Source organism: Sorex fumeus, unplaced genomic scaffold (assembly GCF_029834395.1).
Source record: "Sorex fumeus unplaced genomic scaffold, SorFum_2.1 ptg000006l, whole genome shotgun sequence".
NCBI lineage: Eukaryota > Metazoa > Chordata > Mammalia > Eulipotyphla > Soricidae > Sorex > Sorex fumeus.
The window spans coordinates 25,708,086-25,724,488 of record NW_026606063.1 but is presented as its reverse complement, the minus strand read 5'-3'; the positions used below and the strand labels follow the sequence as shown (position 1 = coordinate 25,724,488).

The 16,403-nt window shown below is 47.3% G+C and overlaps 1 protein-coding gene across 2 annotated transcripts; it reads right to left on the bottom strand.

Annotated features, from left to right (window-relative positions):
• Positions 1-4,684: 4,684 nt before the first annotated feature.
• Positions 4,685-9,881, bottom strand: NTSR2 (neurotensin receptor 2). Of its 2 annotated transcripts, none has more exons than XM_056128518.1 (4): positions 9,204-9,881; positions 7,712-7,961; positions 6,233-6,323; positions 4,685-5,180 (listed from the first exon to the last, which is right to left on the bottom strand). In XM_056128518.1, exons 1-4 carry the CDS (start codon positions 9,825-9,827, stop codon positions 4,937-4,939), a joined length of 1,209 nt encoding a protein of 402 aa, XP_055984493.1. In that variant the 5' UTR covers positions 9,828-9,881; the 3' UTR covers positions 4,685-4,936. The 2 variants fall into 2 exon arrangements, with proteins under 2 accessions (XP_055984493.1, XP_055984501.1); XM_056128526.1 differs by having other exon boundaries at positions 5,017-5,180; positions 7,719-7,961.
• Positions 9,882-16,403: the final 6,522 nt, after the last annotated feature.

The following is a 16,403-nucleotide window of genomic DNA, read 5'->3' as shown; positions in this document are numbered from 1 at the left end:
AGGTGATACCAGAAGAAAGCACATCCCAGATCCAGATATCCCACAGAAGGAAGCATATCCCAATATCCCACAGAAGGAAGCGTATCCCAGTATCCCACAGAAGGAAGCGTATCCCAGTATCCCATAGAAGGAAGCATATCCCAATATTCCATAGACTCACAATGTACCTTTCCAAGTCTGGGTCTTAAGGATTCCAGTATTTAGGCTTCAAAACACTTCTAATTAGAAAATTTGCATTAAGCCAACGTCCAGCTTCAGATTCTGCAGACAGCTCTTCTTTCAGGAAGGCCATGAACCAAATGTCCACAGTTTTCATTTCCTTTTTAGTTCTCTTGCCTAATAGACTCTCCATTCAGAAGAAATTAGCATTTTAATGAGCAAAACAGTTAGTTGGAAAGGGCAGTGGCAGATTTTAAAGGCTTTTATGTCTAGAGAAAAAAACAAGAATTCTGTGACTGAATTTGTCATTCGCCAAATATACTGTCCCAGTTTCCTTTCGCCTTTCTTTCTAGAACTCTGGCAGGCACACTTTCTCTCAGGATCCCTGACCACTTTCATTCTAGTTCTTGCCCTGTCAGTGATTTTTCCAGGGGTAGCAAATCACCCTCCAAAGAGGGGTGGGATTGGATCTTGTTATGGGTTAAGTTGTGTGTTCTCCTTTCCCTCAGAATATGCTGAAGTGCTAAATTCAGAACATGCCTTTGTTTGGAAGGAGGGTTATCTCATAATTTGTGTAAGTGAAGTCGAATCTGACTGTTATCCTTACAGGAGATGGGAGAGGAAGGGATGCCATGTGACAGAGACAGACTGGGGAAGTGACTCAGCAGTCCAAGGGGAACTGGGAACCTTTTGGGTGTCAGAAGCTGTGAGAGGTAAGGAAGGACTCTTCCTTTGAATCTTTGGAGAACGTGGCTCTGATGGTGCCTTGATTTTGAAACTGTATCCAGAACAGTGAGTGAATACATTCATTTCTCTTGTTTCAAATCACACATTTTTGGGGGCTGGAGAAATAGCACAACTAGTAGGGTGTTTGCCTTGCATGTGGCCGACCCGGGTTCAATTCCCAGCATCCCATATGGTCCCCTGAGCACTGCCAGGAGTAATTCCTGAGCGCAAAGCCAGAAGTAACCCCTGACCATCGCCAGGTGTGACCCAAAAAGCAAAAAAAAAAAAAAAAAATCACACATTTTTGTGGTGCTTTATTAAGACAGACAGATAATAATATGGAAGGACTATGCATATTTTATCATTGGCACCAAGGATGTATGTCACAGCTTAAAACTAATAAAAGGACCATTTTGAGGGCTTGATGGTGTCCAGCAAACAAACAAATAGACCAGCCAGTCTCACAGATGTTGGATATTAATTCTAAGTGTTTTATGCATCATCAGTGAATTGCCCATTTTCCTCCTCCCAGAGAAGCTTACAGTGCTCCTATGAGCATCCCTAATCCCTTGAGTTTATCTTTAACCTTTCGTGTCTGCTTTACCTCACATTGTCACAGTTCCCCAAGTCAGTCTTGATTACTTATAAGCCAAAACTTTCTCGTAATTCTGGATTTTGTATTTGTAGTGAATTACTTGCTTTTCTATTTTCCCTGTAGCCTTTTCATATTTTACTATAGAAAAATGTTCTTTGCTTAAACACAGAAAGACCTTAATGCTACGCTCCTAATATTTGGGAGTTGATTGACTCTGAAATAGATCTACTCCTGGGTATTGGTCATAATTACTTGACTCAGGCTTCAGTTTCTATAGTTCCTGATAACCCAAAAGGGAGGTCCCACTGTGGGACTGGGATGGACCTGGGGCAAGTTTGAAGCTATCCCAGCATCAAAATGGGACAGTCTAGAAAGCATAAATGCATGGTCTTGATGCAAGCAGTTATGACTTAAGAGACAAGACCCCCATGGGGAAGGACAGGTTGAACTGGTCTGACGACTTAGTCTGGGATTTATGGTAAAAGATTTGCTTGCTCTCAGAGAACTAAGAATCCAGAGAACTAAGTTTAGGGTCTTTATCTCTGACTGTGTTTATCCAAATAACTGCAAGTATTGGTAAGAAGTTGAGTTAATGGCTTGATTGCTTGACTTAATTTTGTTTGGTATATATGACTAGAGGGAAAGAGAAAAGCAATACAAATAGCCTAAGAGACAGAGTGTCTCCTTGAGTTAATCTCCCCCAGAGAATTGCCTCTGCTGGAATGTTTTACCTCTGTAAATCACACAGACATGCAGCCCTGTACCTCTGACCCCTTCAGATGTTCTTGTAAGCATGCTAGCAGCTCTGCATAAAACGGGCCATTTTCACCATGAGTGTCTGGCCCCCTGTCTCTTTGTCACTCTGCTGGGGAGGTCTGGGGAAGACGGGCAGTGACTTGTGGGCACAGAATGCACCTGTCGCGTGGCACCCCCACACTTTGTGAGCTCACACTAAGCTTATTTTATCATTGGCACCAAGGATGTATGTCTCAGCTTAAAACTAATAAAAGGACCATTTTGGGGATTTGATGGTGTCCAGGCAAACAAACAAATAGACCAGCCAGTCTCACAAGTAGATAAGTGTAAGATTTTTAGCTATAGAATCATAAATAAAATCTACATTTAGAAGTCAAGTGCTTCCCTTTATAACTTCCCTGATAACTGAGTACTTTAGAGAGTTGATTTCATCTTTTCTTATAGCTGCATAGTATTCCACTGTGCATGTATACCACAATCATTCATTCATTCATTCATTCATCTGTCATTGGACATTTGGGTGTTTTCATATCTTGGCTATTGTACTAAACATTGCAGTGAGCTTAGTTATGCATATATATTTTTTAAATTAATGATTTTATATTTGGGGATATATGCCAAAGAGTGGAATCATTGGGAGTTAAATTCTTTGAAAAATTTCTGTACTGCATCCCATAGAGACTGAATCAGATGGCATTCCCACCACAGTGAAGGAGGGATCCTTTTTCACCACATCCACCCCCAACATTGGTTGTTTCCAGTTCTTTTCATATATGCCATTCTCATTGGTTTGAGGTGATAGCTCATTGTTTTGATATGCATTTCCCTGATGATAAGTGGCAATAAAAATATTTTTCCATATGCCTGCTGTCCATCCATATGACATTAGTATAAAAGTATCTGTTCATCTTTTTTCCCCATTTTTTGGACAGGATTGTATTTGTTTTGCTGTAATTGAGCTTTATGAGAGATTTATGAATCTTGACATTAGCCCTTTATCTAATACACTGTATACAAATATTTTCTCCCATTTAGAAAGATGTCTTTTTATTTTTGCCCTGGTTTATTTTGCCATGCAAAAACATCTTAAATTTGATATTGTCCCATCTATATGTTTTTATTTCCAACTGGAATCAAATCATTGAAGACACCACAGAAAGAGGAGACTTTAGGCTATGTGGGCTCTGCAAAGGGTGTGTTCCTGCGTGGTGTTATGCATGATGTACACACATGCACATTGTATGTACACATGACATGCCCACATAGTGTGTGTAATATGAGATAGTGTGTGTTTTGTACATTTGCCGTGTGTGAAGGTGTTATGTGCACAGTGTGTATGTGCTTGTGGTGGTGGTGTTGTGTGTACACATGGTGTGTGTGCAGGTATTTTGTGTATATGTGACTTGTGCATGTGATATGTGTGCAAGTATTGTGTTTGCATGTGATGTGTGACACGTGTACGTGATGTGTGTACATTTGATGTATTACGTGTACTGTAGGGACTCCACGTCAGGCTGTTTTCACTTAGGGCGCCCCAGAGGGGGTCGGGTGAGAGCCCGCCCAACCCCAAGGGGCCCAGCCCCGGCAGGCGACCTCCACTACCCAACCGCTGTCACGCTCCAGGACGCTTTCCACATGCTCAGGCCGAGCCTCACATGTGAGTAAATATATTCCTGGACCTGGACACATCATAAGAAACTCCTTACCCATTTTCCATAATTATCATCTTTGATAGAGAAATATATATATATACATATATATATATATATATATCGGAGAGCCTGGCAAGCTACTGAGAGTAACCTGTCCACACGGCAGAGCCTGGCAAGCTAGCTTTGGCATATTCGATATGCCAAAAACAGTAATAACAGGTCTCATTTCCCTGACCCTGAAAGAGCCTCCAATACATTGGGAAAGACGAGTAAGAAGAGGCTGCTAAAATCTCAGGGCTGGGACGAATGGAGACGTTACTGGTGCCCACTTGAGTAAATTGAAGAACAATGGGATGATAGTGATACAGTGATACATGTACTGCTGTGATGATTGTTCATGTGATACCCATGTATGTGATCATGTGCATACCATGTGTGTACATGATGTATATGCATGTGATGTGTGTGTGCAGATGCCAGTCTCATGACCAAGGCCTGAGGCCAGGGTGGGAAGCTCTGACTCTCTGCAGAGCCTGGAGGTGGTTTCATTGCTGGGAACAGCAGTGTACCAACTGGAGGACAGTGGGGAAGCATTGTCACACGTATCTACATAACCATGCCATCAAGTTTGAGGCAGTGTTGATTTGTTTCTTGTGGAAATCCATAGGGCATCTGAGCCCACAGCTTTTGAGCATGAAACTACAGAAGAATATGATGTGATGGACATTCAGGGTAGCAAAAATAAAAACAAGCTCTAACAACCACAAATCACAACAGCAACAACCAAAACAATGTTAGTGGGAAGGCAGTATTTATTAAGCACGGGTGCAGTGCCAAGCACTTTAGTCCACTACCAACACTGAGCAATGGGGCTTGTCATGTCTGTCCCACAGGTGTGGAGGCTGAGGCTGGGAGCAGCTGGGCTGTCGTTAAGTGCTGGGAAGAGGCAGAGCGGGCTCCTGGCTAAGTTCTCTTTTACTTCAAAATGGCCATTTCAGTGATCACTGGCTTGTTTAGTTCTGGTTACTGAACCATCAGCCACATCTGCTCATTCTTCTATTTCATCCAGCTCGGTGTTTCTGGGGGACCCACAGAGCCTGGCACTGTCTGGGGCCCCCCGGGGGAATGGCTCCCTGGTGTGGTGCCTGCCACATAGGGAACCCAGCGCTTCCAGGAAGATTTTTCTGAAGGAAGAGGAAACGGCATTGTAGAGCACGGGCGTCACGGCCGAACTGATGTAGAAAAGTGTGTTGGTCACCAGGTAGAAGTAGTGATAGAAATCGTAGAGTCTTCTGAGGAGAAACCCCACAAGGCACGGTTAGGTCACCAGTCACCCCTTTCAGCTGGAGTCAGTCTTCTCACACACCACCTTTTCGAGGTGAGGCCTGACTGAGCACAAATAACAATCCAAAAACTGCTCCACCACTTGTTACTGTAGGCTAATTCATGTTAGCCAACTTCTGTGAATCCTCATTTTTGCTGTGGTTCTTTCTTAGTCACCTGGTAGTTGAAGGCACACACGGGCCCTCATCAAACCCACTGAGAGACTATGGCAGACTCAAAGGCTGATTGACAGGGACTTTCAACCAATCCACTGAAACATTGATAGCCTTACTTACTCATTGACAGGGGCCTTCCACCAATTGATAGCCTTACTTACTCATTGACAGGGGCCTTCCACCAATTGATAGCCTTACTTACTCATTGACAGGGGCCTTCCACCAATCTACTGAGACATTGGCAGCCTGGTGCTGTTGGGTATGGTGAAGAAGCTGTGGCTTCAGTAGGAGGTGAATCTTTCTGAGAAGCAAGTCCCCTGTCACCAAGATTCTCTGCTATGGGAAGGACCTGTATGTGCACATGTCTCTCCATGAAGAAACCACTAATGACATCACTATTTCTTTGGTGGCTACATATTCTCTCTCTCTCTCTGAGCCTAGAGGTGTGATATCAGGTATGAATTGAGGGGTTGTAACTTCCAAAAGGAAGTTGATGACGTCTCTCCCACTGTGTCAGTTATGGACTCACGTGATCTGACCTGTCCATTCAGAGAATCCAGCTCTGATTTTACCTCTTCCTTTTTTGCCAAAACATGGCCTTTGCTACTCTAGCCTATGGTTAAGGTGCTTGTCCTGGCGCTTACACACCAACCCATGCCCTACAGCCTATCCACAGCTCAGCAATTCTATCCAGACACTGCATAGGGTCAGCCAGCTAGAATGGATACGCAAGTTGGATAAGACACAACACCCAGGGGGCCAGGGGGGCACTCTGGAGAGCAAAGGAGACCCGCGGTTCAGCCCAGTGGCCCCTTCTTTGTGTGTTGGGGTTCTCCTACACTTACTCAGTCCACCCGTCCTCAGAGATGTAGCAGTACATGAGCCTGCGGGCATGGTAGGGCAACCAGCAGATGATATACACCACCACAATGGCCCCTGCAGAACAGGTGAGGAGAAAGAAGTGACAGACAGTACAAACATGTCCTTGATTATGCCGGAGATGAAGATGCCTGTGATGACAGCATTTTCCCTGAGCTTGTTCCTAGAGTCAAACTTTGAAGTTATCTGATTTCCTGCCAGACTCACCAAACTAGGTTCTATACAGCCCTCTAAGTGGATGCCAATTTTAACACTAAGCTGTTGACTGGTATATTTCTAGAACCTTCCGGAACCTTCTGGTCACTAGCCTGTACTCCCCACTCAGGACTCAATGTCACCACCTGGCTGTCTAACTGTGTATTCTAATAACCCCTTTCCCTCCTGTGTTACTTTTTCCTGATTGGTGACACCAACCTCCACCTGACACTAAATCATAAGCTCAAAAATCTTCTTACTTCTCCATGAAACCCAGATTGACTCCGTTTACAAACTCCTCTTTAGCATTTCTGCACCTTCCCCCTTACCAGTGACAGAATCCTCCTGATTGGCTCTGTCAGTGATCACTGTCTTATCTAGTTCTGATGACTGAACCGTCAGCCACATCTGCTCATTCTTCTATTTCATCAAGCTCGGTGTTTTGGGGGGACCCGCAGAACTTGGCACTGTCTGGGCCCCACCCCGGGGGAATGGCTCCCTGGTGTGGTGCCTGCCACATAGGGAACCCAGCACTTCCAGGAAGATTTTTTTCCGAAGGAAGAGGAAACGGCATTGTAGAGCACAGGGGTCACGGTCGAACTGATGTAGAAAAGTGTGTTGGTCACCAGGTAGAAGTAGTGATAGAAATCATAGAGTGTTCTGAATTAGGCATAGTAAGAGATTAGCAACATTAAGTGATACTAAAATAGAGCAACTATGACAGGAAACTGCAATAAAAATTATGTGAATGTGGCCTCTTTCAAAATACTTTATTGTATATGAGACTCAGACTTCCAGTGACTGCAGGCAACTGACACCATGGAAAGCAAAACCTTGAAAAGCAAACTGCACATGGGGTGGACTTAGAAAAATAGACAAAGAGACCAGTATTGCATTAGGTTGAAGTGGGAGAGTTCTGGGGAACCCAATTTGTGGACCCAGCAGGATTCCCGGACGGCAAGTCCTGTACTGTAACAGCATCTCCTTCCTGTCTCCATGACCAGCCTCCTGGGAAGTGGCCAGGTATCTGCTCGTTGGGCCTGTTCTGTGAGCAGAGATGCTATTCTTTCCTCTCATGATGCCACCATCCCTTCCGGGAAGCTGTTGCTGATTTCGCAGTCCCCGGGACACGGGGACAAAACTAGGTCTAGAAAGAGGAGGCTGCTTGCTTCTGGTCACTTGGCAGGCCTGGGCACCAAACCCTCCCTTTCGCCCTCTTTCGGGGCACCGGCAAGGACTGAGTACTTAACTGAGCACCTGGACGCTGTGTTGCAGGCCACGGATCTGGCCTGAGACCCTGCGTCTCATCAGGATGGCTTGACTCTTCAGGAAAAACGTCTCCTTTTGCTCGCTTGCCAGCTCCAGGCAGTTGGGGACAGAGCTACCGGTGGTAGAAGTGGATGGCATCTGGGAGCAGAGGGCCACCAGATGGCTAACGGTGACTCCATTCAGGACAGCAGTCAACGCCAAGGGGAGCACAAAGGACACCAGCACATTCACCTGTGAGGACGATTCCAAGAGTTATGGTGGAGGCATTAAGCCTGGAACTCTTTGGTCATCAGGCTGCTCCCAGGACCCAGGGATCTGTCACCAGGGTAGGGGACAGTGACAGGGCTGTAAGATGATGTTGAAAGGCTCCGAAAGTAGGGTGTGGACAATTTAAAATAGAAAAGATAAGAAAAATTGGAATGACTCTAGTCTGCCCACCTTTAAATAAGAACAATTCTACAAAGAAAAAGAATAGAGGAAAATTAAGGGAGAATATTTTAATTTTTTTTAAATCTTAGAATTTCAAATTATAGTATAAAATGATTGATATCAAATCACCCGCAGTTCCCAGGATCTTCGATATTTTCAAGAATGAAAATATTAATAAAGATGTTCAAATTAAAAAAAACATGATAGATATCAAAACAATATGGTATTGTGCATAGGACAGGCTCTCAGTCAAATGAACTAGAATTGAGAATTCAGAGACAGTTTCTCAGCTATATGGACAGGCTTCGTGAAGGAGAGAAAAGTATGAAGTGGAGCAAAGAGTCTGTTCTGGTGCTGGGAAACTGGCAGCTCACATGCAAAAAAATGAACTCAGACCACTGTCTCACACCATGCACAAAAGTCAAACCAAAATGGATTAAAGACCTGATGGTCTTTAATGGATTTATGGACTTATCCATAAATCATATTGAGAAAAACAGGGAGACTTTTCCTCAATATGAATGCTTCATGAACATTATTAGCTTCAATGATGCAATGCTATTAGCCAATCAAACAGAAACAAAGATAAACAAATGTCATATGGAACTAAGAAGCTTCTGCACTGCAAAAGGAACAATGACCAGATTAAAGAGACTGGGAAAAAAATATTTGCCCGCCATAGGTTAATATGTTTCTAAGACTTTGGAATTCACATCTGGGTGTATAGTGCTGCATGCTGGACTAGTCTCTGCCCAAGACTTATTTTTTTCTTTTTGGGTAACACCTGGCGATGTACAGGGGGTTACTACTGGCTCTGGCTCTGCACTCAGGAATTACCCCTGGTGGTGCTCAGGGGACCATATGGGATGCTGGGAATTGAACCCAGGCTGGCCGCATGCAAAGGAAACGCCCTACCTGCTGTGCTATTGCTCCAGCCCTACCCAAAAGTTCTAAATGGGGACAGAAAGGTCCAGTTTTCTAGGTAGCTGGAGTTACTAGAGCTGAACATACCAGCTGCCCGCACTCCTCCCCACCCGCATTTACCTGGATGAAGATTTGGAGCGTGAGGCGGCTCACCAGTACCGTGCACACTCGCGACGCAGACTCTGGCTCCCCGCCGGTGGTCTCCAGCTCATGCTTCTGCCCCATGATGACGATCATGGGTAGGGCGAGGCCGAATGAGATGGCCCAGACCAGCGACAGCAGGCGGCGGGTCCTGCGAGGCGTCAGCAGGCTGCGCGCGCGCAGGGGGCGGCACACAGCCAGACAACGCTCTGCGCTCAGGCTGGCCACGCTGAGCACCGTGGCGTAGGCGCACAGCTCGCGCACGAAGTAGTAGGCGCGGCAGCCCAGGTCGCCCAGGACCCAGGGGTAGTGGAACCACACGAAGTTGTAGAGCTCCACAGGCATGCAGACGAACAGCAGAAGCAGGGCGGAGAGCGCTAGGCTGAGCACGTGATAGCGCAGACGCCCCCCGGGGCCGCCCCGAGCCTTCAGCACCACGTGCACGGACAGCGCATTGCCCGCCGAGCCCAGCGTGAAGATGAGCGAGTAGAGCGCCGTGACCAGCACCTTGGCCCACAGGCGTGTGTCCACTCCCAGGCGGGCGTCCAGGCTCAGCGCTGGGCCAGGGCTGGGCCGCAGGGACCGCGGGCTGCTGGTCTCCATTCCCTTTCCCGCGGCTACACTCCCTCCCTCTCACTGCTGGAAACTGGGCACTGGGCGGGCTGCCCGGTTAGTGGTTGGTGAGCGCCACCCCCTCCTCTCTGGGAACCTTCAGAATAAGAGGACACGCCCCCTGAAGGATGACTTAGGGTCAAAGCGGGACCGCTTCTCTCCTGATTCTGGATTCAGTCGGATCCAGGGAAGTCCATGCTGGGTAGAAAGCTGGTTCCTTTTAGGAACAGGCTAGACCTTGAACTTATTAGCTATGGGACTTTGGGCAATTTTTTTTTCTTTTTGGGTCACACCCGGGGATGCACGAGGGTGTCTCCTGGCTAATGCACTCAGGAATTACATCTGGCGGTGTTCTGGGGGACCAGATGGGATGCTGGGAATCGAACCCAGGTTGGCCACGTGCAAGGCAAATGCCCTACCTGCTGTGCTATTGGTCCAGCCCCTGGGCAAACTTTAAACGCCTCTCTCAATCAGTTTCTGCATTGGTATTTGTTTGGGGCCCCACCATTGGTTTTTTGGGGGGGACAGTTAACATGCAGTGGTGGGGTTCCAGCCCCGACCCTACACACCCAAGCATGCTTTTCTGCCCCAAAAGCTCTCTCTCCTGCCCACTATTTCTGCATTTAAAAGAAAAACACCCAGGATCCAGAAAGATTGTACAGCAGGGAGGGCACTTGCCTTGCATACAGCCCACCTAGGTTCAATCCCTGGTACCCCATAGAGTCCCCTAAACCCACCAGGAATGAACCCTGAGTGAAAAGCCAGTAGTAAGCCCTAACCACTGCTGGGTGTGGTGCAAAAACAACAACAACAAACAAATATATTGTGAATTTTTGTGTGGATTCGATCAAATAGGTAAACCTGTGAGAAAGACAGTCCAATCCAGCATTCAAGGCCATCGCGCATGCTGCCCGCTTAGCTGAGGCCCTGCACTGGCCCTGTGCTCTGCTGTCCCAGGACGTCGAGGTCATGGACCTAGAGCACTTCCACAGTGAGCAGCTATCACTCTTACTGAAGGACTGTTTCAGTGCTCACTCAGACCTCAGGGAACTGTGCCACTGACAGGTGCCTCTCACAGCCCCAATTGTCCCTCCCAGCCTTGTGAGAATGTCTTTCTTCGTTCTTCGGGAGTCGTGAGAGCATGAGTAAAGAAGTGTGTTTAGCATGCTTAAAAGTTCTTATTTGTTTGTTTTGGGGCCACACTCAGCAGTGCTCAGGGGTTACTTCTGGCTCTGCACTCAGGAATTACTCCTGGTGGTTTACTCAGGGGACTGTATAGAATGCCGGAGATTGAATCTGAGTCATCTGTGTGCAAGACAAACGCCCTATCCATTGTGCTATTCCTTTGGCCCCCAAACTGGCCCCCAAACTTCTTATTCATCACTTTCCTAAATTCTTTGACCATGCCAGAGCTTTAAAGTTAAAAGGCCCTTAAAGAGTCTTTGGACTTTATCCATACAATTTATTGAAGCACTGCCTTGTTTTCCTAAATTTCTGTCTTTAAGCAAAGTTGTGGTGGTTCCATAATGGTTTAGCTTCCTGTCTGCATATAAAACCATATGTTTACATTGGAGGATAAGACTTCAACATATGGATTTTTAGGGAGACAGAAAACTTAAGTCATGAAAAAGGCAATTCACATTATCTGTCATCAGAGAAATAAGGATTAAGCAACAGTGAAATAGCACTACAGTCCACCACTAACTAGAACAGCCCCAGCCCAGAAGACTGATACATCAAGTGTACTGGTTGCTGGTGAAAATTCATTGCTGGTGGGAATGAAAAGTGGCACAGCCACTTTGGAAGACAGTTTGGTGATTTGAGACAAAACTTTATAAACATGTACCTGCCATAGTAATCAGCAGTCACACACCTTATTATTTCCGCAAAAGATTGAAAATTGATGCCTTGCACAGAAACCAACACACATATTCAAAGAAGCTTTATTTATAATTGCCCTAATTTGGAGGCATCCAAAGTGCTCTCTGTGGATACATGGATAAATGAACAGTGGTACATCCAGATAGGGAAATATTAATCATCACTAAAAAATAGTGTTATCAAGCCATGAAAACCCATGGAGGGAAAAAGAGACACTAAGGTTGTTTTTCAAGTCTCTGAAACTATTCCTTATACACTCTATTGAATATGTGTGAGATCCAAACAGCAGACAAAACCAGGAGTGAACCTTTATATGAAATATGGTTTTTGGGTGACTATGACTGGTTGTTATAGATGTGTCCTCAGATGCAGGAATTGGTAGTAGGGAAGATTGTACATGTGTGGAAACTATCCTTTCAGCTCAATTTTGATGTCTGAACTGTTGCAAAATTTTTTAGTTTACTAACTTAAAAGGGGGCTGGAGCCATAGCACAGAGGTAGGGCATTTGCCTTGCATGCAGCCAATATGGCCAACCCGAGTTCGATTCCTCCGCCCCTCTCAGAGAGCCTGGCAAGCTACCGAGAGTATCTTGCCCGCATGGCAGAGCCTGGCAAGCTACCCGTGACGTATTCGATATGCCAAACACAGTAACAAGTATCACAATGGAGACGTTACTGGGCCCGCTTGAGCAAATCGATGAACAACGGGAGGACCATGACTAACTTAAAAAAACATGATGTGGTTTCCTGCATGGTCTGCCCTCTACTGTGTGACTTACTGGTGGAGCTAAAGGCAATCCACACTTCTGGGCTCGAGGGGCCCCCAGGGTGATTGGGTTGATGAGACAGACATGAACTCACATGTATCTAGCTCTGGTTCTCTTTGCAAAATGAGGGGCTTGGCTGGTGAGCACACTAAGCTCCTCCTCTTTCTGCCCAAGAGGGTCTCTGTAAGCCAGTGTTCTGGGAAATGACCAGGAGTAGCCCTGACAATGAGTGATAATATGTATAACACACACTTTTGACACATGGAAGCTCAGAAACATTCATCCCATCTCCCGTCCTTTCCCTCAGAGACCAGATGAAGGCCTGGTGGTGGGGGAAAGAGATCAGGGAAGACTCCTGGGGGAGGAGGTTTGACCTGAGTCTTAAATGGGACGGGCTTGCAAAGAAAGAACTGATGGGGAAAACATTCCAGAAAGGGATCAAAGCATGATCTCAGGCTTAGAAATGGGAGCTCTGAGACATTCATGGACTGATCAGGGACTCTGGGACTCTAAACTTGGCAGTCTGGAGCAAAGGGGACATTCTGTGGCTTCTTCCCAGTCAGCAGATGGTGAGGCGGGGAACAACAGGGAACTGTTTCAGGAGACTTTGGTCTGGCTCTTTCTCTCTCTGCTCATTTGGGGCCGCGAGGAGTCCTCGGAAGCTGTATTTTCGAAACAATGGGGAGTGTGTAAAATTGATGAAATCCAAAAGGAACAGTAGCGGCTTGGCCCGAGAGTTAGCACAGCTGCTAAGGGCATGTGGCACCTCCAGGCTGGCTGCCAGCACCCCGTGTTACCCACCCAGCACTGCAGGGGAGGCCTGGAAATTCCAGAGCAGCACTGCATCTTCTGACCATCACATTGAACAGCCGGCCTGGAGGATCTCCAAAGAGGCTCCCTGAGTACACTATTTGGAAATCCCCCTCCACTTTACAAACAAACAAAACAGACAAACACTGTCCTCCCGTTGTTCATCGATTTGCTCGAGCGGGCCCAGTAACATTTCCATCGTGAGACTTGTTGTTACTGTGTTTGGCATATCCAATACGTCACGGGCAGCTTGCCAGGCTTTGCTGTGCGGGCGAGATACTCTCGGTAGCTTGCCGGGCTCTCCGAGAGGGGCAGAGGAATCAAACCCGGTTCGGCCGAGTGGCAGCGCACAAGGCAAACACCCAACCGCTATGCTATCACTCCAGCAATATTTGCTCCTCTTTATAATTATAAAGTGGTGCTATTTGCTCCACTTTATAATTATTATTCACGATCACGATCACGACCACCCTGTTGTTCATCGATTGCCTCGAGCAGGTGCCAGTAACATCTTCTTCGTCCTAGCCCTGAGATTTTTTTTTTTTAAAGTGCCATATTCAAGGCTTTTTCAGGGTTAGGAGAATGAGACCCATCATTGTTACTGGTATTTGGCATATTGGGTATACCACGGGGAGTTTGCCAGACTCTGCCGTGTGGGCATGTTACATTTGGTAGCCTGCCAGTTTGACCAAATTAGGAATGAGATGATAAGATGTCGCGTGGCTGCAAATGCGGCCGCGCGCTTCCGGGAGCTGAGTGTGATGATCTCTGGATCCTGGCCGTTGTTGGAGTTACACGGCAGTTGGTGGGTGTAACTGTCTAGTTACTGGCAGGTCCAGTCCCAAACTGTGCAGGCTTGGAGATCTCAGCCCCGGGTCCCACACACCTGGGTTCCTCTGTCAGTTCTTTTATGCGTGAGGCTCATCCAAGTGTGTGGAGAGTGGTCCCAGCATGGCCTTGGCTGGGCCTCGGTGGTCTTCAGCTGTTGGGCCCTGGTGGAGACAGTCAGGCATAGGGTAGGAGACTCTGCCTTGTTCTCTCCCAGGAGCGAGAGAATAATAAAATAAATATTATTTATTTTAATAATAAAATTTATTATTATTAAATTTAAAAACGCAAAACACCAGAAACACGTAGTTTCATTTGTATAGTGAAGCTATCAGTACTAACCTCAAAGGATTTACTTCTGCCTTTGGAGGCTATATTGGTGCTATGCGTGCCAAGGACTCTCTGTGTGTGACCTTAAGTATCCCCACAACCACTCTAGGAGGAAGAGGCTCTGTGTTTAATCCCCCTTTTTTCCCAGATAAGGACAGGATGGCTCTTACAGGCTGAGCCAGCAGCCCTGTCCCCCCAGTTTCACCCCCCTGGCTGCGTCAGAGGGAGCCCAGGTGCTGGGTGACTCAGGTTCTGAGATTTAACCACCACACAGAGCTTCAGGGAAGCCAGCGAAGGCGTCCCCAATTCCTAGGTGCGCCAGCTACAGCAGCGAGGGCTCTCAGCCAATTTAGCAGAACCCACGTCAGCTGGATGCCCCGCCTCCCGTGGACGCACACACTCAACGCATGCACCATGCAGTGGGGAGCACCACGCCCCTGCCTCATAACCCCCTTCCTGACGTTCCAGGTGCCAAGGCAGAGTACTTTCCTATTCAAAGCACTGACCCAAAGGGTTTGTGCGGGAGCCTGAGCAGAATACAGAGCTCTCACAGCAAGAGCCCACCCTGGGTTTCCTCCCGATTTCTGGTTCGGTGCTAAACCCCACCCCTGTCATCACTGGCCATCTTATCACTCGTTGGTCATGAGGTTCTTAAAATATCTCGACAGGGTGGATTAAAAATAGCAAGAGTGCTGGTGGCACCGCGCTGTGGAAGTGTCTGGAAGTGTTTATTTTCTCCCTGACACTGGACCATTCGGGGCATTGGACTGGCGGTGCTTTTGCAGGCATGGGGGTTGGGGGTACGGGTTCCAAGGCTGAGAGCACCAGGCCCTCCCTGGCAATTTGCTTTTTGGAAGTGGCACCAGAAACCAGAAACCTCCCCCAGATGGTGATCTATGCTGCAAGTATCACCCCTGGAAGCCACTGGGCCATTTGGGTCGTGACTGTACCCACTGCCTCATGAGGATGCCAATACCTTCCACATGTGCTTGCATTTAAGTCCACCAGGTTCTCGGGCAGGGCCCCTGTGGAGGGACGGAAGAAGGGAGAGAAGGAGAATGGCCGTGGTTTTGCCCTGCCAGTGGAGCATGGCTGGGAGAGATGCAGGGCGGTGTGTCTTAGCTGAGTTGCAGAGACAGAGGGGGACGAACAACAACTAGGGAGCAGGAAAGGGGCCTCCTGCCTAAGAGTCAAGCCGGGAACTGGAGAGATACAGCAGGGAGAGCATTTGCCTTGCATGGTGGCGACCAGGATTCAATCCTTCTTCTGATCCATTGAACACTGCTAGGGGCAATCTCTGAGCACAGAGCCAAGAGTAAACCCCGAGCACCTCAGGATATACCTGCCACCTCCCCCCCCCCAAAAAAAAACATTGCGAGCCTCTTGGACCTCTTTTTCTTTTTTTTCTTCTTCTTCTTCTTCTTTTTTTATTTATTTTGTTTTGTTTTGCTTTTTGGGTCACACCCAGCAATACACAGGGGTTACTCCTGGCTCTGCATTCAGGAGTTACTCCTGGGGGTACTCAGGGGACCATATGGAATGCTGGGAATTGAACTCAGGTCGGCTGCATGCAAGGCAAACACCCTACCCGCTGTGCTATCTCTCCAGCCCCTTGGACCTCTTTTTCTTAGGCCTGCTAAGCTCTGGGATGTCACCTTTTCTCTGGGGGAGATGGCAAAGCTGTTTGTCTTGTTCCTGTCAAACGGACCGTGTCTGTACCCAGTCTGCAGCCTCCCTCTCTCCTGGGCTGTCAGGGCACTGCCCCAACTTCACGCCCTGAAAGGCGTGAAGATTTCATGGCAGGACCATGAAATCTGGAATTTTCAGAGTCCAGCCCCCCACCAAATATCCGCCACTCCTATCAGGATTCAAATTCTTTCTTGAGCGCTGAAGCTGGGCTTTGCCACTTCCCATTGTGTAACCCACAGCCAGTCTCCGGGCTACCATTTTC